Here is a 25,147-nt window from a genome sequence, read left to right on the forward strand (position 1 = left end):
GACGTTGGCCCCAATGAGGAGATTGTGAGGGCCCCAACGCGTGAACTTGGCCCCAAAAAGGATGGAAGAGATATTTGAGAACCGTGCCGCGATTAATATACACTGAAATAGTATATGTTCCGTGGCTAGATGTGCTCTCATAGGAGTGCACTCATTTTGAGGGGAACTGCATGTTTCTATTGAAGGCTCATGTTTCACACAGTAGCATATATCCAAATCTTCTCTAAGACTGGAATAGCCACTGGTAAATGACGTATATTCTAAAGGAATTGAAAGATCCAGTAATCATGATTGCGGCCCCTATTTAATCTCCTAGAGTAAAAGTGGGACGACTGATAACAGAGGAATGAATGATGTCAATGGATCACTTGAAGTTCCATCCGCCATCCACCAGGAAGGGGTCAGAGGTAGTCAGAGACGGAACAAGAAGAGAAAAAAACGAATATTATTTTACTACCGTGATATAGAGCTCCTGTTACCCTGCCTAGGTATTGAGTCGACTCTTGCTTTTATACAAGTTGTCACTTGGTGTTTGGCATATAAACCATTTCAGGTCACACCCATGGGCTTCACTCAGAGTCATGTTAGACTCGGAGCTTAATGCACCGAGTCTTGCAACCGAGCAGCTATGATTCCCAGGTACCTACCCGGACCAATATTTGCCAAGGGATGGCTTTGTTTTATTTTTAACGCCTGGGGCCAGCCCCATGGGGCTATCACCGGAACAATAAAATTGAAACAAAACTGCATCCGCTTGGGGCGGGCGTGACGCAAAGAGCATCATTGGTGAAGCTTGGAAAGCCCAATTTGCATGGTCCCACTATATACCGCTGGAAGATTGAAATAACCCAGGGGTTGAGACTAAAGGGAGAATTGATATAAAAATGGTGACACTCTATACTTCCTATCATACCAAACTGCATTGAGGTTGTCGTTGGCCATCATGACTTTCTCTCGCAAGAGCGGCTTATTGTCACTATTCGCCTTTGTGGGCGGAAGCAGTGCATCAAATCCCATCGGAGGTCCAATCACTGGTGATATGACCAAGTACGAGACCACAGTCTCGGGTAATCCTAGCTTGACGGTCATCACTGCCGATATTGTTGCACCAAGCGGTTCGACTGCAGTGATTGATCTGGCTCTAATTACCCCTGGGAGGTCGAGCACGCCTATTTTGTCCGCTACATTTTCAACTCCTTGTCTGTCAAGTTCATGCCCGGTGACTTTGACTCCAACCAAGTTCCCACCGGCCGTGCCGACATGGATCCAGCATTTAGAGACCACGGTGACAGTCCCTGCGTCATCTACCCCTGTAATCCATTTTAGTCCTATTGTGCCCGGAGAGGCTTCGCCAACTTCGGAGCTTCGTTCATCCGCCGTCAAGACAAGCGCTGGAATAGGGAAAGAAACTGGGTCAGCCGGATCGCAAAGTCTATATCCTACCAGTACTACTACTCCAGCTTTGGAAACCCCTTCTACGATCCTGCCAGCTGGGGTTTTGACTAGCCAAAGACCCCAGGAAAGCCCGTCATCATCAGGCGTTGCCTCTGAGAATCCACCTGAATCACCCAACCAGAGTCCTGCCGGCTCAGCTAGTCCATCTCAATCGACACCTCTTGCCCCTGGTACTGGTGGACAGCCTTCATCCAGAACACCCTTGCAGCCAGGCCAGTCAGCTACCTCTCTGGCTACACCTGATATCAACACCAAGACCAGGACTGAAACTGCCTTGACCAGTCCCTCCCAATCGACGCCTATAGCCCCTGGTACTGGTAGACAGCCTTCGGCCAGCGCGCCCTTGCCGTCTGGCCAGTCATCTACTCCTCTCGGTGCACCCGATACCCAAACAGAGAGCACCCCACCCAGTCCCTCGCAGTTGACTCCTTCTGGCCCCGGTGCTAGTCCTCAACCACCGACCAATACCCCGGTAACCAGTGGTCAGCCTTCAGCCAACACGCCCTTACAGTCGGGACATTTATCTACGCCGCTCGCTACACCCAATTCCAATGCCGAGATTTCAGGGACTACACCCACACCTTCGAGTGGAGGAATCACCTCTGGGCCTATTGCTCAGTCAAGGAGTGGCAGTCTCTCTGATAATCCTGGCCAGTCGACCAATGGTAGTCCCTTCGGTCGTAACCCAACAAGCACGATCACAGGATCTAATGGCTCAATCCTTGGCATTCATGGGACTACCTCGTCCCCAGACTCTTCGCAGCCAATACAATCTGGCAATCCCTCGAGCGGGGTATTATTTAGCTTGGGAAATTCCCCAGATAAAGAAGAAATGACCTCGATGTTAGCGACGTTTAACTGGCACTTCATCCGCTGAAGTTGCCGCGATACTTTCTCTTCACCCGACAAATACAGCTACAGAGGCCTGGGATGATTTGAAGGATGAACTGTCCCAAATTCCTACTACTGCTGCTGCTACCACTGGAAGTGCGGAAGCCACTCAAGGGGTAGCAGTCGCGGCGTGGATTGGCAAGCTCGGGAATAATATCAAGGCTGCCGATCTCAAAGACAAAGGTACCTGGACCGAGGTCCATGATGACATTGGTAAGGCCAAGGATCGCGTTGAAGACTATGTCAAGGAGCGGACGAGTAATGATAACTCCGGAGGAGGATCATCGGAGACTGGCTGCTCCTCAGGTACAGGGCTGCTCAATCTGTTCAAAGCTGCTAGCTGTGTCATTAAAGAAGCACAAAATAGCCTTAAGCAAGGCGTGAAAGATATTGGGAATTCTATCAACGCAGGGTGGGACCTCACCAAACAGGGCCTCAGTGAGTTAGAGGCTGAGATGCCCGAGGTAGACCAGATGAACACTGAGACAGAGGCGAAATTCAAGAACGAATTCGACAATATTTCTGAAGTTGCCCAAGAGCTTGAAGAATTGGAAAAAGAAGAGGAGAAGAAAACGGAGTCCTCTTCCCAAAGTTCTGACTCCACAACGTGCACGTCCACCAAAACAGTTACAGACTGTTCGTCTACTACCCTTCTTGTCACTACCACAACCACTGGAAATGATGGCTCAGCGACTCCATCCACAAGTACAACCACGACAAACCAGTGTTCAACTCATGTTGGCTGCGACGTAACTGCCACCACCATGATGACCACTCAAACTACCGGGTCAGCTTGCAATATAGACGACATGACAGACACTACATTCTCAATCACAGCACCGACATACACAATCACCGACGGATGTCAAACAATCACTGGAACCATTACCCTACCTTCCTTCCGCGGAACCCAGTCGCCAGATAGCACTACCGCTAGTCTCACTCCTATACCTTATGCCAGCCTCGGATCGGAATTAGCCTCAAGCTCGGTAACAACGCCGGCCTCATCCAGTTCCGCCTCGACCACTCAAGCAACCACCACATCATCGGACATGTGCGAGCTTCAGGTGTTTGCCAGCACTTATTCCGTCTGCAGTTGCTCATCCACATATGGTGGTCATACTTTGTCGCATGCAATGATAAAGCCGAGCAGCAAGGAGTGCAGTGACATCAAGACCTTCCCAATGATGAGCTTTATTCAGGTCCCAACAGCGACTCCGACCTCGACTATGTGCTCCCATACCCACCAAAATATCGACGGCAACACCGGTGCCTTCTGCTATTGCTCTACAACCTCGGAAAGCGAGGCCATTGCTAAACTTCCCTATACGATGGGATCGATGACAGTCCTGTATAACTGTGCACTCATCACCAAGTGGCCAAGCTCGACAGTCTCCGAAAGTGCTGCTGAACAGACGCAGCCTACCGTCACCATGTCAGATTACACCTCTACAGATATAGGCAATGGCAACGTATTCGTTTTCAGTGCTGGGAAAGAGTACTTGGACTACAATAAATATGGGATTTCTCAGACCGGGCCAATAACAATGACAACCGGTCTCGGCTCCCCTATCGAGGAAATCGTCCATGACTGGACGGAAACGAATGGGCACACCGAATATGTGTATGCTACGGCGACCGGCGCCGATAGCGAAGACATGAAAGGTGTGGGCCAGCCGACAAAGACTATTGTGGCATATGCCGCCACCGGCACCGGCGACCCAATGAAGGAGTTCTATATTGGAATGCATATCCAGAACGCCGGTTTAATCAGCAATCAAGAGTGGGCGGTGTGGAATCCCAGTCCTGGAAAGAAAGTAAACGACTGGTGCGATGGGTTCGTTGGGAGCGAGAAAGTTCCAGACTCTAAGGACCTAAATGAAAAGTCGTGGCCTCCAACTTTGGATTTCAATGATATCCAATGGGGCGAGAAGCCCGCAAGGCCGGACTGCAAATATACCGCAGGGTCAGGCGGTGCTGGAACTATTAGTTGTGATGGCTCGGAGCCTATCGACTGCTCAGAAGCCAAGTCTAGTGATGGAGAGGATTTCTGTGGCGCTGCCGGATCTCAAGTCACTGCATGGTCCCAAGGCAGGGTTCATTGCATATTGTATTAAAATTAGATTGAGACCTCAAGTTCAACAGCCCCATTCTCATGAAAATATGGTCATACTTAAACCCTTTCCCTAGAAGTTGGTACTAGTTCCTACTAGATACAATCATTACTAAGATAAGACCGGCTGTAAATAAGGGAAGAGCAAAGATAGCTGGAAGTTTTGCAAGAGAGTCATAAGATATTCAGATTAAAACGGAAAATACACTCTCAATTTGCGACAGCTAGAAAAACAGAAGAATCCAAATTCGTAACGAGAGACGGGTACGCGAGTATTGAATCGCCCTCAACAAATACTTCTCAAATGGGTGAACACTGCCATTCATCCTGTAGCGGCACCATTTAGGGTGTCATAAATGCACCTCCATCTACTAGAGAGTGCGTTGGTCCAGAAACACGCCCACAAAGACCCGTCTTTGAACAGCGATGATAAAGTCGTTCAACAACTACTTGACAAGGCCGGCGTAAATTTTCTCTTTGTTTGAAACTTGTACACAGCCGGTTTTTGGAAGACCAATACGGGGTACATGTTTTTGTTAAAGTCGTTCAAGTCGATGGTTGAAAGACATCATCAAATAAAAAATACCTTGGTAATGGCTTTACCTATTTTAAATGGTCAACTCCAATGACTTCTTCACGTTTGAATTTTCCAACGACTTTCAGTAACCAAGTGTTTCAAGGTCTGAGGTACTGGCTAGTACTGAACATGTCCAATAGAATCAGATGATTGATTGAAGGAGTTGAGATCGGTTGAGCGATCTCAGGGGTCTCCTTTTCTAATTGAGCTATGGCTTGTTATGAAACCATACTAGGGCGAATTAAGTGAACGATGAATACTACACTATGTAGTTACAACAGGTTGCTCTATATTGTAGGCAGAGGATTTCCCTGATATAGCACTACCTACCACCATATCTTGTTTGTCTTTTTCTGGCATTTCCATACCTTTTTCCTTCTAGCCATTAGTGTACAATGCAAACCGTCAACTACATGCCTAAACGGAAAATGGTGAGAAACGCAATTCTTACAAAACGACTTTTCCATAACCTTGCAATCGAACTATCCCATGGGTGGCTCTAATTAGGTACATACCATACCTGTTTTTAAGTCTTTACCCACCAGCCATTTCCCCACCAAAATCGACCAACTTTGAACCCTATTCTCTCAATGAATTTATATAGTAATAGTTTTTAAGAAACTTTTTTATAAAATTTTAATCTCAAATTAATAAAATTCTTCTTTCTGAATCATTAAATATGTGTGGCTGTTAAATAGTCACTAATTGAAATATTCATGTTCGTTGGAATGCAGATTATATATATGGGCGCCCATACTGAACTCGCGATCTATATCCTTTGTCAAGGTTTGAAAATATACAACTCTCTATCTAAAATACTTACCAAAATAATTTATATATAGTTTACTCTGGCTGTGCAATGCTAACTTATTTAAAAATAATCTAAAAATATGTTATAATATAAATTTATGAAAAAAAGATGGTTCAAAGTTGGTCAGTTTTGGTGGGAAAATGGCGAGTGGGTAAAGACTTAGTGGCAGGGTCTGTATTTACCCTGGCTATTGTCATGACCAGAGAAGCTCGAATGCAGCCTAACCTGTCACTTTTTCCGGCTGTGTTGTAATCAATCCGGTCTTGTTATTGAAAAAAGACACAGAGATAGGCGTATCCATGGATATGAATGTTGTTGGGCTGGGCTCTACTATCTGGTCTCAAGACATAAACAGCAATTAAGAACTATGAACAAAGCAATATGTGTAGGTTACCTATCGCAGCTGATTACTGGTTGGAATCTATCTACAGTTTCTAAATAGTGTATTCAAACTTATCAAGTCCGTTGTATTGTTGGGTTGGCGGATATATAACGCTAGGTCTATATTCTGGGGACCTTCATAGCCAGCCACTTTCAAGCTTATTCGGCCGACATGACTTTGATTAGCACCAATGGAAACCCAAAATGATGGCGCAATACCACCTTCACATGATGAATGGTCTATCAAGGGCTATCACAAACTCACTGTGGAGTACAATATAGCATGTACATCAAGCCAAGATAGGGCTAGTACGTCCGCTAATGCAGATCTGCCTGCTCCCTCCAGGCTGGTTTTCCTGATCCAACACTCTAGACAACTCTACTGAATAATTCAGTGAGCATTTGACCCACATGAACATATAGTGGGGCTATTGCATGTACCACATACTCATCTGAAAATACGTCCGTATTCTGTACAGCTGCCTCCAAGTCTAATATTACCTTCACAATACAACATCAATGAGGGGCCCCTTGAAGCTATGACATAGTACATTATTCCAAAGAGTGTTTTCATTGGAAAAGACTTGACTCAAAGCGACGGACTAAACAAGATGCTGATGATGGTCAGACCGGTACAATCTCACCTATACGAATGGACCTATAATGAGCTTAATTAACTCTATTTTGATCACTCTAAGACATTTTGCGTTAACTCTGGGCAATAAATGTCCATATCTTTATCCACTTCTATCTTCTAGTTTGATCATGGATGTTGTTGGTTGACTCCATAAAGTAATATAGCTCTCAACTTCCGGCTGTTATTGGCGAGGTTCAGACTACTTTCAGATAGGATATTTGGCACGAGTCACCTACCGTAGTGTAGGTAGACTATATATCTCCTTTGCAATCATAATATGCGCAGCACATTTCGCCATAATTTCAACATTAACATGTACGCCGCCAAACAAGGTCAATTCCATCAATTTTAATTTTATTTCCTTAGAGAGAGAACATTGACCAAGTGGCTTAGCCTTGATAGCCACGTAAAAGAGACGAATGCTATGCTTTTTGTACCTCTATATTGTAGTGGAATGACCAAGTGTACCAATTATGCCTCATTTATTGATAATATTTAGTGCCGGGAGCAAGTCGAGGGATTTTGAGAGGATATTGATAAATACCCAAAAAACTCTCAAGGTTATTTACCTACATAGAGAGCTGTGTACTTCCAAAAGGTTTGTAGTGCCGATCATGATCGACCCCATCACGTGCGACCCCAGACCCACATCCGCGTCAAGCTCAGTGCCAAACATTCCAGGAAGCTCCCGCTCAGCTTGACTTGATAGCTTCTTCAACAGTTCACGGGAGGACAACCCCATTGATTGTACAGTTTCTATCCAATTCCACTGCACTTACTGTAGTTCCTGCACATATTCGCTGCCTTTCCCTGTCACTTTACCAGCGCAAAACATTGAGCAGTCATGCCACCCAAGCGCAAGTCTGAACGCGCCGTGAGCGCAAATGAGTCTGTCACAACGCCTTCCAAAAGGCTCCGAAATACTGTAGATGCAACCCCAGCTTCTGCAGCGTCGGCTTCAGTGGTAAGTGCATTATGCAGGGGCTGATCGTCGCGTCCCGTGGCTTCTCCACTCCAACCGTTGGTATAGCGCTGACGTACTGGGAACAGGTTGATGCTACACCTCAGACAGGCGAAAAGAGAGGTCGTGGTCGTCCGCGCAAATACCCCGAGAGTTCGATTCCCAAGCCTGCTTCTGACACCCCTAAGCGTGGCCGTGGCCGCCCACGGAAGATTGTCTCCGAGCCAGCACCTGAGGTTGCAACTACATCAGGCCCCAAGAGAGGCCGTGGGCGTCCCCGCAAGGACTCAGGTATGGGATATGTACTGATACGTTGTGGGTGGTATATGCTGACCTTTGAACTGTGCTATCAGGCGATGCGACACCTGTCACACCGAAGATCAAGAAGAAGGATGGTCGTGGAAGACCCCGCAAGAACCCTTTGCCAAATGGAGAAGGCGAAACCACTGAGTCGAAGGTCGCCCCTGTGGCCAACGTAATCCCTGAAACTGGCCGCTCTTTCTGGTTGATGAAGGCCGAGCCTGAATCTCGCCTAGAAAAGGGCAAGGACGTGAAGTTCTCCATTGACGACTTGGCTGCTGCAGATGCACCCGAGCCTTGGGATGGTACGTCCAACCTGTCGCGAATACTGCATATAGTATCCGATTGCTAACAATTGAACAGGTGTACGCAACCATGTTGGTAGGTTGTCCTGTCTAAAGTCATGATAGCTTTGAACAACGAGAATTATACTCACATGAACTAGCCAAAAATCTCATGCGCGATATGAAGAAGGGAGACTTTGCATTCTTCTACCACTCAAACTGCAAAGTCCCTGGGGTTGTGGGAGTGATGGAGATTGTCCAGGAGCACTCCACTGATGGTTTGTCGCCCTCGAAATTACACCACTTGATCATATTGCTGATCCATAACGCATAATAGAGTCCGCTTTCGATTCCAAGCACCCGTACTACGACCCGAAGTCCAAGCGAGATGACCCAAAGTGGGTTGTGGTCCACGTTGAATATCGCCGCAAACTTGAGAAGCAAGTCACCCTCCAGGATCTGAAGTCTCATGGCCAGACCGGAAAGCCGCTTGAGAATCTTCAAATGATTAAGCAATCCCGGCTTAGCGTGTCTTCCGTGACTCCGGCGCAATGGAAATACATACTGGAGCTGGCAGGCGAGGAACCGCAAGAGGAGTTTACCAAGAAGGAATCTAGTGACCAGGAGGAATAGGCATGAGAAAGCGAGCCGCTACATGCAAGCGATGCACAGAGGGTTTTATTCCATATAATTCTTCCAAGGATTTCTATAGATGGCGTTGCTGGTTGAACATGGGTTATCTGAACAAGCGAATTGAAGCATATTTTACTTGACTCAATGTTTCCTCAAGAGATATGTGTAAGGTATAGACTCATCGCAGCAGTAGTCCGGTTCTCTTGGATCCATTCGCCACTGCAGCCATGCCATTGCCATATGGGCTTGCTTTCTAGCTTGACCAGTCCCCGATGACCGACCGACATACCACCCTGGTTTCGGCAACAAATGCCCTAATAAGTGGCACTTCCGGGATGGTGTCACATCGCTCTTGTCACTGCGTCACTTGCATCTGACCGCCCTCACACATGTGCGCCAAGTTATCCGCCCAGTTCACCGCGTTTCCAATATATGCGACCGTTAGCTGCACTGAACGAGCTGTGTCAGAATTTGTTTCAACTTTGGAAACACCCGTCGGACCCTGCGGGTTAATGGATGCGATATGCAAGGAGTCGCGGAATACGGCTTGAGCATCCGGAAGCTAGCGGCAACGAAGTGTATTTGATGTGTTTGACGCTATGTATGTAACTGCAGCCCTGCAGCCCTCGAGTACTTTAGGCATTCATGGCCGAGAACAAATTGAACCTCGGGCTGTTGATAAGCAGAAGCGAACTCCAAGAATCAACGTGGGGAAGATCCACGTCTCCAACGCCGAATACGGAATGTACAGCCAACCAGAAAAGAATAAGAATGCAAATTAAACAAACAAGTAGAGAAAGGAGGAATCTTGACTCGGAAGAGTAAGTCTATCCGGAGAGTGGAGCATCTTTATCGGCTTATCAGGCGGGGAGCTCAACTTCCAACTTTCCAGCTGTGGAGGGCTTCCCCTCCTATATCATTCCTCTCTCTTTCTCCATGTTCCGTATTCACTGCTGTTTGTACAAAGCTCCATCAACTCTTACTTCCTTCATCGCCCCGCGTCGCCTATTTCACAGCTCCCCCTTCGTCATGTCCGACATCTCCGTGCAATTAACTGCCCCAAATGGGCGCAGCTACACTCAGCCCATCGGTCTCTTCATCAACAATGAGTTTGTGGCCGCCAAGTCTGGCGAGAAGTTCGCCACTGTGAACCCTTCGTATGAACCTCTGAATTATCTTGGGACTTGCAGCTGACCGGATCTCAGCAATGAAACCGAGATTACCTCAGTATATGCTGCCGGTGAGGAGGATATTGATATCGCTGTGAAGGCCGCTCGCAAGGCTCTCAAGGATCCCTCCTGGAAGCTACTGCCAGCCACTGATCGTGGTGTCTTGATGCTCAAATTGGCCGACTTGATTGAGCAGCACAAGGAGACTCTGGCCACCATCGAGACTTGGGATAATGGTGAGTAACGTGGGAGATGATTGAGTATCAATGAGAATAGGAACTGACATATCTTCTAGGCAAGCCGTATCAGGTCTCTTTGAATGACGATATCGGTGAGGTTACCAACACTCTCCGCTACTATGCTGGCTGGGCCGACAAGGTGTATGGTCAGACCATTGGCACTACCCCGGCCAAATTTGCCTACACCCTCCGCCAGCCTATTGGTGTTATTGGCCAGATTATTCCTTGGAACTTCCCTCTAGCCATGGCAGCATGGAAGTTGGGCCCCGCGCTTGCGTGCGGTAACACTATTGTCCTTAAGCCTGCCGAGCAAACCCCGCTCAGCATTTTGTACTTGGCCGGTCTTATCAAGGAGGCCGGTTTCCCCCGGGTGTTATTAACGTTGTGAACGGCCATGGCCGTGTTGCTGGTGGTGCGTTGGTCAACCACCCCGGCGTCGACAAGGTCGCATTCACTGGTTCCACCCTCACCGGCCGCGAGATCATGAAGATGGCCGCGGGCACCCTGAAGAACGTCACCCTTGAGACTGGCGGCAAGTCACCACTGGTTGTTTTCGAGGATGCGGACCTCGAGCAGGCTGCCAAGTGGGCACACATTGGTATCATGTACAATCAGGGTCAGGTCTGCACTGCGACATCGCGGATTCTTGTGCACGACTCTGTATACGAGAAGTTCGTTGAGCTCTTTAAGGAGGTCGTCCGCACTACCAGCAAGGTCGGCGACCCCTTCTCCGACGACACTTTCCAGGGCCCTCAGGTCACCAAGGCCCAGTACGAGCGCGTGCTTTCATACATTGAGGCTGGTAAGTCCGAGGGCGCGACGCTCGTTTCCGGCGGCGTACCGCATAAGAACGTCGGTGATGGCCGTGGCTTCTTTATCGAGCCCACCATCTTCACCAACGTCAAGGACTCGATGCGCATCTACCGCGAGGAGGTGTTCGGTCCCTTCGTTGCTATCGCCAGCTTCACCACCGAGGACGAGGCTGTCACCCGTGCTAACGACACCACATACGGCCTTGGCGCCGCAGTCTTCACTCGTGACATTGAGCGCGCCCACCGCGTTGCTTCCGATATCGAGGCCGGCATGGTCTGGATCAACAGCAGCAATGACAGTGACTTCCGTGTGCCATTCGGTGGTGTCAAGCAGAGCGGTATCGGTCGCGAGCTCGGCGAAGCTGGCTTGGACGCGTACTCGCAGGTCAAGGCCGTCCACGTCAACATGGGCACTAAGCTGTAAGCTGTTCATATTAATGAAACAATGGGTAATCTCTTTCGTTGTAACTAAGTTGACCTGATATATAATGACCAAAAACCTTTCTTGTTCACCTCATCTTTGCAAACCCCTGAAAACATTGTATATGTATTTGGTCTTGCTCCTCCTATATTGTACTTGTCTCTCTATTTTGCCTCACTATAGATCCCAGGTTTCCAAAGATCACCTCGACATGATAATCTCAATCTCCATTGCACCGCCCCACTTCTCGCTCTCGCTCCCACCTCCACGAAGATCGCAAAAAAGGGAAAAAGGAAAAATGGTAAGAACCCCAAACTCATCAATGGGGCACAGCCCAGGTAAAGTCAGTTGAAATCACTTTATGTAGATCAGGCCCTGCACCCTGCAGTGACACGATGGCCAATAATCGTCCCATACGCAACAATAACCAAAAAAGGAAGAAGAAAAAAACTCAAATCTCACAGGCTCTGTGTCAATCACCGTGTATTCGCGTTAGACAACCGGACCCGAGCACAATTGATGCCCAACTTCTTCTCCCCGCAGCTGCGATGACTGCAGGCCTTAGCTGCATGCAAGCCTTACCTGGACCATATGCGGCAGGGTGCATTTGAGGATTGAACCGAGCCGTTGAACCTAATTGGTTGCGGTAGTTGGGAGCCGTGCACGGCGAAACATGCTACGGATGACCCCTTATATGCCACCTCGGCATTCTAGTCGATTTTTACGCTTACCCATATCTCGACTTTGCTTGATAACGAAATATGGGTAAGGGAGAATCGAGGCACAACTTCAATTAGAGTACCAGAAGAGACATTGAGCTGCCACCCACCTAGGCATAGCGAGACTTGACATAAGTGTAGCAAAATTAATGATAATAATGCAAAATTCAGTTGGTTAATAGGTATGTCATCAACTTTCTTCCGACTTAACAGATCATTCTTCAGGTACCGCACGGCGGCGTTTGCGGGTGGACGAAGCACAGACATTGGTGGTTGGTACGAGGATCTCATCTTGGATACGCTTCAAATCACACTTAATTTGATCTTGTGTTTGGTTGACGACGAAACTGATGCCATTTTGTAGCCACTTAGACGCCTCGTTTCATTGCGCATGCATGATGCACTAAAGGTCAATAGACTTGAGCAAATAGGAGTAAAAGAAGAGATCATTGGTGTCTCTAGACGAAACAGCTTAGTGAGATCGTGATTGGCTGCTGTGTTACGAAAAGAACTCAGACGATACCGTCAAAAGACTCTCGTGTATACTCATCACGACAGCTGGCCGAGGTGGAGGAGCATGATTGTGGCGATTTTGGTTGCGGGCCTCGGGACCGACCGAGTATCTAAAAGAATATCTAAGGCTACCAAAAAGGACGTCACAAGGCGGCATAAGCGTTCGACTATCCTTGTAATTAAGAAGGGAAACCATCTGTTATCTAAGAGCAGAGACTAGTTCTGACGAAACTGCCGGGGTTTCTACCGAACCGTTACACCTTATGGTTTCAGGCCCTCCGGGCTGCCTGCCCTGTTTAATGTTTCTATTACATACTCCGTACTAATATAGATCTCTTGCTCAATCTGACTATCAGATTCTCATATTAGAAAGGGTGGATCTAGCACACTCCAATTTCCACCTCTCTTCATCTATCCCTGCATGCTCCATCACGCCGTTAATCAAGGTGATACAAATCGGCTGCAGGCACACTCGCGGACATGCATGGCACGGATCGAAATTGCAACGCAGTCTTTTTTTACTCGGTATTGGGGCCCAATTTTCGAGTCAGGCAGCAAAAGTCGGATTACTCTTCGAATTCCGGGATTAGTAGTCAAGAGTAAGTCCAGGTTCCAGGTTCTGTTTCTTAGCGCCCACCAGCACACACACACGCAGGAATCTCTTGCATCTGCATGCAGAGTCAGTCATGTGAAAAGCCACCTCGCCCTGGTCTGAAAAGTGACCTGACGGTACTTTGTGACATTTCTTTGTTTGTTATAATAATTGAATATACTTGATGTTCGGGCCCCGAACACTATGTATACAAGGAGTTTGGCGGCTAGCTGCACGAATTGATGCAGAATAGAAAAGTTTATGCATAGTACGGAGGACTCCGTAGTTCATGGGTATTTCAGAGTTGATTGTGTGATGATTCGCATTGCAGACAGGGGATTCCTGCAGGAGATTCAATAGCGCGTGGGATTGGAGAGTTTTTCATAATTGAATTGCCGAATGGACCTGGAATCCCTGCCGTTCTTGTCCTACGAGTTCGCACAGAAAGAAAAAGAAAACAAGGATAATTTTATCTTCAAGATTACATAGGTAGATAGTTACACAGTCTGGAGTACTAATGACTACATGTATGTAGTAAAAGTACCCCAGCCAAAGTGGAATAGTAAGCCCTCGTGGGGGTGGCTTGGCATATCCCACTTCTCATCTTTCGTCTCCTCCATAATTCCCTTCAATATATATCTGTGGACAATATACGGACAGACGGAGCACCAGTGACTCCGACAATTTGCCTTGACTAGTTCCGCTATCGGCCACTTGGATTGAACTTGAACACGAGTAAACCGTTTTATGTGAGCCTAACCTCTCTCACCCCTCTTCTCAGTTCCCAAATAGCGGTGTCCACTCTATCACCGATCGGCATGTCTGAAATTCAAAGGTGGACGGTCAATGAGGTCAGTAGCCTATGCTATTCGCTATTGCCTGATTCGCTTGGTGTTTTTGATTATTTTTTATTTTCTTTTTCTCCCCTGGTTTCTCGTGTCGGTCAGACGTGACGATTATTCTCCCGAGCCTGTCACAGAACAGGAAAAAAAAAAAAAAAAAAGAAATATACACCAATCACAGACAGCTAACTCACTTAGCCGTACCTTGACATCCCAGGAACACTGCTCGAAGGCCCCTTTCATGATGTGGCCAACAATGAGTTCCGTTTCGTGGATATCTGGGACCACAAACTTTATCGACTCGATCTGGCAAAGGGTCCTGACTCCTTGAGGTTCATCGATACCGATGTCTCTGTTGGGTGGGTTCCCAACCGTTCCCGGAAATCATATTAAACTTGGAAATTACATTTTGCTGACGGGGAACAACCACGTGGACTTTTAGCGTGACCGCTAATGTTGCCCACCCAAGGTCCAATCAGCTGATTGTTGGGGCCAAATATGGATTTGCTCGGCTGGACCAGACTACCGGGAAGCTCTCCTATATTCATGATACCCATGAACTTTGGGGAGAGGATGAAGGGAAAGCAGAGAGGTAAGCATAAGCCCTGAGAAGGAAGAGAAAAAAAAAAAAAAAGCCTCGAAGAACACCAACTAACATCAAACCCCAATTTGTTACAAAATGTAGGATGCGTTTCAATGATGGCGCAATCGACAGCCACGGCCGGTTCTGGGCCGGGGCGATGAACGACCCAAAGATCAAGAAGCCAGAAGCAGAAGGGGTTCTATTCAGACTAGACCCAGACCAGAGCGTGCACCACATGCTGGCACCAGTGACGATCCCCAACGGGATCGGATGGAACCTGACCGACGACGTAATGTACCTGACGGATTCGCCGACAGGCAAGATCTTTGCCTTTGACTTCGATGCGTCCAGCGGCGCAATCAGCAACCGTCGGGTGCACTTCGATATCGGCAATGCACTAGAGCCCGATGGCTTCGCTATTGATGTCGAGGGCTGCATCTGGAGCGCTGTCTACGGCGGCGGAAAGGTACTGCGCATTTCCCCGGCCGGAAAGGTTATCGGTCAGATCGATCTCCCGACGCGCAACGTGACCTGTCCAGCCTTTGTTGGCACCGAGTTGTTTATTACTACTGCCAAGGATGATCATGACGATGACCAGCTCCCGCAGTCGGTTAGGTATGGGGGCCGGGTTTTCAGGGTTGATGTTGGGGTCCGCGGCGTGCCTAAGAATGAGTTTCGGTTTCAAGAATAGGGTCTGATGGATTTGTGTTGTATCGTGTGCATCAGATATCCATGGATACATAGTACATAGTAGTTAACTACATGGTACTTCATACATACATAGCACAGACATACTGCCGGGACGGGTAACATGCTTAGTTCGGTTCTTGGTCTATTCATATTCTACTCCGTACTTCGGCCGCATCTACTGCAACGTACAAGTGCGTAGAGCAGCAAAAAGATCAATGGTGCATCACTAGTACTTTGCACTTCCCGCGCCAAAAATCAGGGCCAAAAGGCGGTAATGGCAATGGTAGTCATCCCATTCGCAGAAAGAAAAAGAAAAGTCCCAAAAAGACGCACTCGACAAATCCGGATATGCAGTGAAAAGCTGAGTGTCGATCGATGATCAGCAAACGGGCGAGCACGCCGGTCCGGGCTGTCATTGTCCGGAAACCTGGGTCTGGGTAGCCTTCCACTGCAGCCCACGCAAGGGACAAAAAGCCAGGTTTATAGATCGAATCAGCTTCCGCATTTCGATCTCACATCATGTTGACTATATACTCCATACATGCTATTTTAGTAGAACTGGGTTTTATTCCCCTGATTTCCGTCCGATTTCAAACTCGGCTGGGTTTTGGTCGGGGCTAGGTAACGCGTGGGCACCAGCACTGCCACCTCTTTTTTTTGGGCGGATCCATCCGCCCTGCAGGGCGCAAGTGATAGGTGGTGTATTTCAATGTGCTGTGCTTTTGTGCTGCTTTTCCAAGGACTATGCGTGTGGGTTTGATTCGAAAGGGGAAGATCTACCGCACCTGTCAAACAGCGGGAGATATCCCAAGAATCTAGATTAAACAAAGCTATTCTTTTGCTTTTTCAAGGAAAATGCGGTTGCAGCGGACACGAGATAATCGGAGATCCATGCGGTGAACAGGGCCGAAGCAGATCATGAAAAGGGGGGACAGTATCCACTTCTTTTGAAAGTCAGAGAGTAACACCTGAAAATTGAAAAAGAAAAAAAGTATCCAGTTATCGATGAATCCATTCTACCGGATATCTTTTTAACTTCTCCGTTTCTGCACAATTCAAATAGTTTGATGACACGCATCCGACTAGGAGGGAACTCGGGGATACGGGAGGAAGACTCCATGGTCTGGGAACTGTGGTTTGAGATTGCAAGCCACAAGTTGACAGAGAAAAGGGCCCTACTGCGTACGGAGTACGGAGTAAGGAGTAGAAAGAATAGAAACATGGACTTCCAAATTCTCCAGAGATATTTTAGCCCCCCTATTGGATTCAACCAGTCAAAATCACTGGATCTATCAGACCGCATTTCTCTTTCAATAATGCCCGATGATTCGCTCAAAAAAAAGAAAAGAAAAAAAGAAAAGAACCACACAATAGCGGGTACTCTGCTGCAACAAAAGACTGACAGCTCCTCCTTCAAACTCTGTCGGAAGCGACACATAATCCAAAGAAGATCTATCGCAAATATTTTGCACACAAGCGCCTAATTACCCACTTACGGAGTATGGACCAAGATCAGAATCCGCGGAGATGATGAAACATTTCCGGTGACAATGGCTCTTAATGTCTGAGGATGATCAACAAATCCTACAAGTGCCAAGAAGAGGCGCTTCAGCTGCGCCAGCGCCAGCTCGCCTATCTTATGAAATCGCTAATTTATTTTTCCCATTTCAAGAATCCACTTTAGTGCAGTGTCTCTCGACTAGACACTAAAGCGATCTCCGCTGCTTATTTAAGTGTTGCCACGCGGTGTCTTTATCCCGTGATCTCGGACAAGCTTGAAAGCCTCCGGGAATAGAGCTATCCACACGGCTTTCTCATGCAGCTCACATAATGAGGCTAGGGGAATCCTGACCGGATCCCTTTCCGCCTGGTCCGATCATGGAGCATCAAAATCCAAGGTGATAGAGAAGTGTTGTTACCTGGTTACTGTTTACTTTTCTGTTTATTTACTTTTTTATTATTATTCGAATGACATCATTTTCAGCGCTGTGGGCTATATAAATGTCACACGAATGAGCTGGTGAAACGAAGCTCTTGTTTAAAGTTGATTCTGGGTTCTTCAGTGTCGAATATGTTCGTTGTTCTCTGTTACCCTGCTCAATGACGTCAAACAAATATCAAGTTATAGATTGTACAACTGAAAGCCTAAAAGTTTCGAGGCTAAAGACCCTCCCCCCACCGACTATTTCTTAGCTGATACACGGAACTGTCCCAGTTACCCCTAACGGTCAACGGCAACGGCCCCTTTTGCCGGGACACGGGGAAGATTTGGTGATGCACAACATACATGTATTCCCAATAAACTTTGACAATTAGAGACATCTGGAGAGAACTTGCTTCCTTTCTTCCTTTCTGCCTTTGGTTCTTTGGTTCATTTCTCTTATTTTTATTTTTATTTTTATTTTTATTTTTAATTTATATTCTGCCACACACCCCCTTTATATCAAGATTAATAGCATGCCCGGGGGTTTAGTTTCTCCAAACTCTCGGAAATTGACAGGACCACCAGGGCAGGCTTACCAGGGCTTACTAGGCAACTATTGGGGATTGCCTGACTAACTATACCCGAGTGGGTATAGATCGGACTGTAAGAAATGGAGTAGTTCGGCGTTTCTCTCATTTCACATTTCAGATTGCCAATGCGTCATCTGCTAAAGAGAAGGAACTTTCTGGATTCCCACATTGTCATATACTATCGTCCACTAACCTTCTACCCAAAGCTCTAAACCTTCCGAGCTTGACTCTTTACGGGAAATCAAAATGAATACGGAGTAGTCTAATAATAATAAAAACGGTAAAAATGGCAAAAAGAGAAAAAAAGAAGTACAAAAAGAAAAAAAGAAAGAAAAAAAAAAAGTCAGTCTCCACCCGTCCCTGTCCATGTCCATGGTGACGGCGCACACTTGCAGCTCCCGATGATTCGTGCTGTGCATGACGATCGCTTTCCCCGGGTACTTAGGCACTTTACCAGTTATAGGATGACTCTATAGCTGGATTTGGTAATTGCCTATAATAGGGGGTGATATCAGTCATGTACTCCATATACATATTGGACATATGTTGTATTGGACATATTGGATATATTCTATGTCTACGCCGTACTTCTATTTCTATTTCTATTTCTGTTATATTTCTTTTCTTTTCTTTTTCCTTCTATTTTAACCTTCTAATTATTATAAGGAAAAATTAAAAACTAAAAATCCAATAGAAAAATAAAACAGAAAAAGAATAATAAAAAAAAGAAGCCCAATACTCCGGGGGTTAGACTTAGACTAGGGTGTCTCCATAGGAGATGCCCAACTATCCGCCAGACTGGGTTGGACAGAGAGACAACTAAGTTGTCTTGGAGCCATCCAGACCAGGTGATGGATCATTCTCTCACCGCTGCTAATTCCAACGTTCTTAAGCTTGCCCCATTTTCCAATTTTTTGCCTTTTCTGACTTTGTCACTTTTGTCTATCTCTCTAGCTTTTTATTAAAAGGGCCTCGGATCTTTTCCGCCCCATCTTCCTAGCTTTCCTAGCTTTCCTAGCTTCCTTAGCTTCCTTATATTGATAACATCTTTCCTCGATCCTCAATTGAGAGAATCGAGTTTCTTGTTCTATATATCCCTATTATCCTATTCATCGTGGCTGCCTTAGGAATCAGTGTGTTGAACGCACCGTATTCGGGCTCACATTCACCCAATCTGTCACTTTATTCAGATCGGTATCCATCACCTTCACCCTCCCTCTCTCACACTCCTCGAGAGCCCAGCGACGAGGAGAGAGAGGGGGTTTCGGTCATGCCCTAACTCCCGCCCCGTCGTGGGAGATTTGGTTTCTATGTCGCAGGATTCTCGACGTGCAGGTTCATTGTCCAGAGATGTAGCTCAAACAGATGACCGTACGAGTGACAATGACCGTGCATTTACGAGCAACCGAAATCCTGCCCGCCGGCCGCCAAATCGACCTCGACCCCAGTCATGGCATCCATATGGTCCCGTGGAGCCACCACTGGAATCCATGTCATCGCGACCCATTGGTGTTCATGCCATCTTGAATCATCCACAGGCAACGGCTGACCTGGCCGCACTCAGCCGTGAACCACTGAGCCTACCGGGACCATCTTCCTCACCTCGTCCCCAAGGGACGTCGCCTACCACCCGCTCAGGATATGCATTGGCGTCGCAGCCATTATCTCCGAGGTCTCATTCACGGCCGTTGATGAACCCAGCATCGCCTTCGGCACGGTTTGTTGGCGGGGGCGGCAGGGCTTCTGGTCAGTCAAGTGTCGCACAGTCACCGCTAGTTACTCACGAACCGTTGATGGGCCCACGTCTGCCCGCTGCTAGTTCACCTCTGCCCCTAGAGACCGGCCTACGCTCAGTAGCACCTCTCACTGGCAGTCAGCCTCCTACGCTGACTTCGCTGCATTCTACAACCAGTCTGCATTCCAGGCGAACCAGTGCGGGCCCGGGGCCTCTCACCAACCCGAACTCCCAAGAAACGAGTCCTAGCACGTCTCATTCAAATTTCAGTCCCTTTGGCCGTGTATCCCCAGCAGTGGCCAGTGTCTCACTCACACAAAGCAATGCATCATATCCCACTGCACCTCCATATATGACAATGGACCCTCTGACCCGACCCATCCCCGCAACAAAAGGCCCCAAACGCCAACCCGAACAAGCCCCCACACGAGCCGGAACACCACAGGGCAGCCCCCTCCCACAGGGAATGATACCCTGCGTACTAGACATGCGATCAGGCTCTTCAAGCCAAGCCGAAAAGCGCAAAGCCAACAGCGATGCATCACGACGGTTCCGCAATCGCAAGCGCAACGAGATGCAACTCGAGCAGCGGCTCACCGCACAGCAAGATGAGATCCAGCGCAGCGTAGAAACAATCCGCCGGCAGAGCGAGGAGCTCCGCTCCCTCGTCCAGCAACGAGACCACTACCGCTCCGAGCGAGACTTCTACCGCGAGCACCTCGGCCGCACAATGTCCCTGAGCGCCTTACCCCCAAGACCCTCTTCTCCCCGCTCCGCCCAACCCACTCTCCTCCCCGCATCAGAACCGGGCACCACGACGTCTTGGTCGGGCGCCGATGCTGCCCGATCCGCTTCAGGCACACAGCCGACTTCGGCGGGTCCAGCTCCACAGGGAAGAATGATCGACCCGGTTCAGTCCCAACCTGCCTGGCCTGCAAGTCCGCCGTATTCTTCAACACCAATGGCACCCGCCGGACGGGCGGTTGCTGGCCCGCCTTCTGGGTCGCCATCTGTATCTGGGGGTCCGCTGCCTCCTTTGCAAGGGTCGTGGTCACGTCCTTGAACAGCAAAATATTATTTCCTTCTCTCTTGTCTTTTTCTTCCTCCCTTTCCCTTACACTCTTAATCCCCCTCTCTCTTGTGTGTGCTACTGCTACCAGGGGAGACAAACAAGCGGTCACTGGCATGGCCGCTCGCAGGTGGTCTATACTCCTTTAGTGATGTGGTTTACTCAAAAAGTGCCTCTTCCCTTAGGCTGGGTGTGTATAACTATCGATCTGCATTTCTTCCTGCATCAAAAAGACTCGTTGGGCCCCAAAGCAAAACCTATACTTTTCTGTCCTCGTCATTATATTACCCTGTCTTACTTCGTCCTCACATACTGTCTCTCTGATTTGATTTTCTCGCTCTTTTTGTGTATGGATTGCACAGCGGTGATACCTCCATTGGCGATGTATTGAATCATCATTTTTGTGTTAAATTGGAAGATATATTTTGAAAAATGGAAATTCAAAGACCAATCATTCTCGCAATTTCTGCCTAACACCTAAACCCTAAACACCGCCCTCTTGCGGCTCAATCGCCGAAGCTGTCTAGACGTATCTAAGTATATTTAAGACAAAACTCGGATCCCAAGTCTCAAAAGCTTAGCCTCCAATGTAACTCTGAGACATACAATACTTGGAAGTGATTGGTCGATCCATGATAGACCGGGACCGGGAGACCGGGATGCAGGCTAAGGTGGTACAGAGTGGTTCATATGACATCATAAACATAGTACATGTGTACCACTATCTAGATAGGCAGGACGTACAGATAATATGTCCACAGGCGTTACTCTAGTTCAGTTCAACTATATCTCTACATTTGGTCTTGATCTGGCTTTATTTAGTGTAAGATTAGCAATTCTCGCTCTCCGGCGCAGCTTAACACCGGCATTCGACGGTGATAGAGGGCTTATATCCGACTAGGAGTATCAGATCCCATTGAGTGGTTATAGTATTTAAAGTCCGTGGTGCTCATAATGAAGTGGTCGATTTTTTCTACGTGACTCGATTCAATCCGATCTCTTTACTAAACCTTTCCCCACAGACCAGCTAAGCAACTACGACAGCATGTCTCAACAAACCATCATTCTCATCACAGGTAGGCCACCAATTGAAAAACCAACCCAGTCCAACAAACTAACTCCATCAAGGCGCGAATTCAGGAGTCGGCTACGCAACCGCCCAAATTCTAGCCGCACACCCAAACCACCATATAATCATGGCCTGTCGTGACCTCCAGAAGGGCCAAAAAGCCCTCTCCGAACTCCAAAGCAAAAGCCTCAAGGGAACCCTATCCCTACTCCAGCTAGACGTGGAAGACGACGCCTCCATAACCCAAGCGGTGCACACCGTAGACGAACAATTCAATCGACTCGACATCCTGATCAACAACGCTGGCTCAGCCGCACCTAACAGCAGCGGCCGCGCCAGACTGAACCAGATCTTCTCGACGAACGTGATTGGTGCAAGTCTGGTCTCAGAGGCTTTCATCCCTCTCCTCCTCAAATCAGAAAAACCTTATCTGATCCATATCTCGAGTGGTCTGGGCTCGATGAATCTGGCGGCTGATCCCAGCAGTAGTATTTATGCTGCGCCTTGGGATGAGTACCGTGCGAGCAAGGCGGCGCTGAACATGATTACCGTCCAGATGCACAAGCGGCTGCAGAGTCGTGGTGTGCGGGTGTTCGCGTTCTGTCCTGGTCTTGTGAGGTCGAACTTGAGGGGCGAAGATGAGGCTGCTGTTAGTGCGTATGGAAGAGCTGGGGATCCGTTGGAGTCTGGTAGAGGGATTTTGGGGATTGTGCTTGGGGAGAGGGATGGGGATGTTGGTGGATTTGTTAATAAGGATGGTCCGTTGCCTTGGTAGATGGATATTTTTGAAGTAGTATCTTTGAAACTACTGTTGGGACAGTCACATGCAGATGCCTGGCTGATGCCTGGTTTGTCAGGCTTCACATAACTATTGAGTTGTTAACTAACTAGCTAGCTTCCTGTTTGTTTGTAGAGAATCAATCCTTCTTCTCATCTCTTTGCTCCCTAGTTGCCAGATCAACTATTCATGGTTAAAAAATGAAGTCATATCCGGTGTACGGTGTAAATGAAGACCAAATCTCTCGAATCATGTGATTGGTTGCTGAAGTTCCGGTGGAAGTTCCCTTCTAGGGCTCCGGTGGAAGATGACCGTCCACTCACCGCAATTTTCCAGCAGCTCCGAGTCTAGATTTGAAACTTGGGACTAAGATCAGCCAATTACCACCAACGAAATCCCTCCGGATCCTCGAAAATGCGGGGCCCCGAGTTTCCCCACGGATGTCGCGGGTCTTTCTCGTATCCCTTTCATATTAAGGGCAGTCCTCCAACATAGTACAACATGTTGTACAACATAGTCGGGAGAAGAAGACAGAAGACACGACCATCACAAGAGTGTATCGAGTGCCAACAGTCAAAGCAAAATCGATATCGGTTCACGTGACTGTCGCAGCCAATCAACTGGCCTCGGGAATTCTACCCACTGTGTCCCAAGAGTCGAGGTAAATATTTCCCCCGAATGCCGAGAGAGGAACTGCCTCTAGAGGTTGCCCTAGCGCTAATCACTTTAGCAGCAAGCGGAGGAAGTGACCGGAGTCCGTGCCGATGGATCTGCCGTCTTCTCTTAGTCTTCTGGAGGCCTTCTCCAATGCCGAGGATGTAGATCGGTTGGACAGGGGTGGGGATGGTCTAGGTAGGACACATGTGCCAAGCATATGCTCCAAATCTCCGCATGGTCGCTGACATCGTTAGATCCCTTTGCGCAGTTCATCGCGTCAGGGAGTAAGCAGATATCTGGTCAACCACACATGACCTTGACGCACAATGTGCCCCAGACATATCCCTTAGACAGTTATCTTACGACGATAAATGAGTTGCTCTCGCCGCAGACCCCGGATCTTATTCCAGGGGAGCACAATCAGCCATTCGAACTGCAGCGAACTTTCGAAGCTCGGCTTCCGAATCTCTCTGGAGAAAGTAAAGAATATCTACAGTTGAAAGGAGCTCTCAGAATAGTTCCTATCGACCTTCGGAATGAGTTGCTCGCGGCTTATATCAAATATGTTCACCCTCTCTTGCCTGTCATTGATTTGCAATGGTTTTTATTAAATGTCATGGTCGAGGATGAAATCCGATTTCCGAGCCCGCTTCTTCATCAAGCTGTCATGTTGGCTGGCAGTGCATTTATTGAGCAGGAAACTGCTCTCAAAGCTGGGTTCTCATCACGGAAAGCATTGCGAAGAACATTATTTGGGCGCGCCAAGGTGAGATCGCTGGAGAAGACAAGAGTCCATGGAAAGTCGAGACTAATTTCGACTCTATTATCAGCTTCTTTATGAATTCGAGACCGAACCCGACGCATATACCCAGATCCAAGCATTATTGCTCATGATGCAATGGCATGGAGGTGGACTCGGCCACAAAGACCCAACATACTGGTTCGATCTCGCCTATTCGACAGCAGAGCGCGTCGGTCTCCTTGCAAGTTTAGAAACAGGTAGTTTTTCTCACAAGCACAGGCTGTGGTGGTGTCTCTATGTGCGCGACCGCATCCTCTCCCTCGGCTTCCGTCGACCACTACGAATCCCAAACAGCGATGTCACAATGTCACTACTGGAATCTACGAGATACTATTCCTCCGAGCCATACCATGAGCTCGTGCTGGTTCTGCTGGGAGAAGCATCCGCCATGCTCAACTGGGAAAATCAAGAGCGAATGATGCTTCTGTTCATTCAGGAGATTAAGCTTGCTCATTGTGTGGGCGTCATCATCAATCTGCTTTACGAAGATGCTTGGTCGCCGTCGCCATCAGGAGAATGTGAATACTCCATGGTACCCAAGTCAGATCTATCTCAGGTTGCCATAACTGGATGCGAACAGCTTCTGAAGACCTGGATTCAGGATCTTCCTGCCCCGGCACATTATTTCCCCCATCACTCTTACACGATTGCCATTCGGAGTCTCCGGAGATTGTCCTCATTGTTCACCAGGCTTTCTTGTATCTCCTCCATCTCACTGCGATGTCCATAATCTACCAAGCTGCGTCATGCCGAGGAGATGGTCTCCAGACAACTCTTGTCTCGACAATGAGAGGCTTGACTTCGCAAGTGAATGAGATTCTCAATGAGCTACATGACTGCAGGATGCTTCATTTTCTCCCTGGAAGCACTATTACTATACTTATTATTATTTTGGAGGGA

The 25,147-nt window shown here is 47.9% G+C and overlaps 7 protein-coding genes across 7 annotated transcripts; all 7 read left to right on the forward strand.

The window, feature by feature from the left end:
• Positions 1–943: 943 nt before the first annotated feature.
• On the forward strand, positions 944–4,463 carry N7471_004731 (uncharacterized protein; the record flags this gene model as incomplete). Its single annotated transcript, XM_057277450.1, has 2 exons — positions 944–2,248; positions 2,304–4,463. The coding sequence occupies 2 exons, from the start codon at positions 944–946 to the stop codon at positions 4,461–4,463; spliced, it is 3,465 nt and encodes a 1,154-aa protein (XP_057137060.1).
• Positions 4,464–7,709: 3,246 nt separating this feature from the next.
• On the forward strand, positions 7,710–9,043 carry N7471_004732 (EVE domain-containing protein; the record flags this gene model as incomplete). Its single annotated transcript, XM_057277451.1, has 6 exons — positions 7,710–7,829; positions 7,916–8,117; positions 8,180–8,431; positions 8,490–8,507; positions 8,572–8,688; positions 8,748–9,043. 6 exons carry the CDS (start codon positions 7,710–7,712, stop codon positions 9,041–9,043), a joined length of 1,005 nt encoding a protein of 334 aa, XP_057137061.1.
• A 924-nt stretch (positions 9,044–9,967) lies between these two features.
• Positions 9,968–11,687, forward strand: N7471_004733 (aldehyde dehydrogenase family protein; the record flags this gene model as incomplete). Its single annotated transcript, XM_057277452.1, is given in 4 exon segments — positions 9,968–10,200; positions 10,249–10,448; positions 10,508–10,792; positions 10,804–11,687. The coding sequence occupies 4 exon segments, from the start codon at positions 9,980–9,982 to the stop codon at positions 11,685–11,687; spliced, it is 1,590 nt and encodes a 529-aa protein (XP_057137062.1). The 5' UTR covers positions 9,968–9,979.
• Positions 11,688–14,326: 2,639 nt separating this feature from the next.
• Positions 14,327–15,624, forward strand: N7471_004734 (SMP-30/gluconolactonase/LRE family protein; the record flags this gene model as incomplete). Its single annotated transcript, XM_057277453.1, has 4 exons — positions 14,327–14,359; positions 14,549–14,709; positions 14,793–14,942; positions 15,036–15,624. 4 exons carry the CDS (start codon positions 14,327–14,329, stop codon positions 15,622–15,624), a joined length of 933 nt encoding a protein of 310 aa, XP_057137063.1.
• A 3,823-nt stretch (positions 15,625–19,447) lies between these two features.
• N7471_004735 (uncharacterized protein) lies at positions 19,448–20,935 on the forward strand (the record flags this gene model as incomplete). The annotated part of the gene is made up of 1 exon (XM_057277454.1): positions 19,448–20,935. The coding sequence occupies one exon, from the start codon at positions 19,448–19,450 to the stop codon at positions 20,933–20,935; it is 1,488 nt and encodes a 495-aa protein (XP_057137064.1).
• A 986-nt stretch (positions 20,936–21,921) lies between these two features.
• N7471_004736 (uncharacterized protein) lies at positions 21,922–22,785 on the forward strand (the record flags this gene model as incomplete). The annotated part of the gene is made up of 2 exons (XM_057277455.1): positions 21,922–22,017; positions 22,070–22,785. Exons 1-2 carry the CDS (start codon positions 21,987–21,989, stop codon positions 22,783–22,785), a joined length of 747 nt encoding a protein of 248 aa, XP_057137065.1. The 5' UTR covers positions 21,922–21,986.
• A 767-nt stretch (positions 22,786–23,552) lies between these two features.
• Positions 23,553–24,977, forward strand: N7471_004737 (fungal specific transcription factor domain-containing protein; the record flags this gene model as incomplete). The annotated part of the gene is made up of 3 exons (XM_057277456.1): positions 23,553–23,640; positions 23,700–24,211; positions 24,276–24,977. 3 exons carry the CDS (start codon positions 23,553–23,555, stop codon positions 24,975–24,977), a joined length of 1,302 nt encoding a protein of 433 aa, XP_057137066.1.
• Between the last annotated feature and the right edge of the window lie 170 nt (positions 24,978–25,147).

The sequence above is a fragment of the Penicillium samsonianum genome (assembly GCF_028829775.1).
Source record: "Penicillium samsonianum strain IBT 33392 chromosome Unknown utg000003l_segment0_segment0, whole genome shotgun sequence".
Classification (NCBI taxonomy): Eukaryota; Fungi; Ascomycota; class Eurotiomycetes; order Eurotiales; family Aspergillaceae; genus Penicillium; species Penicillium samsonianum.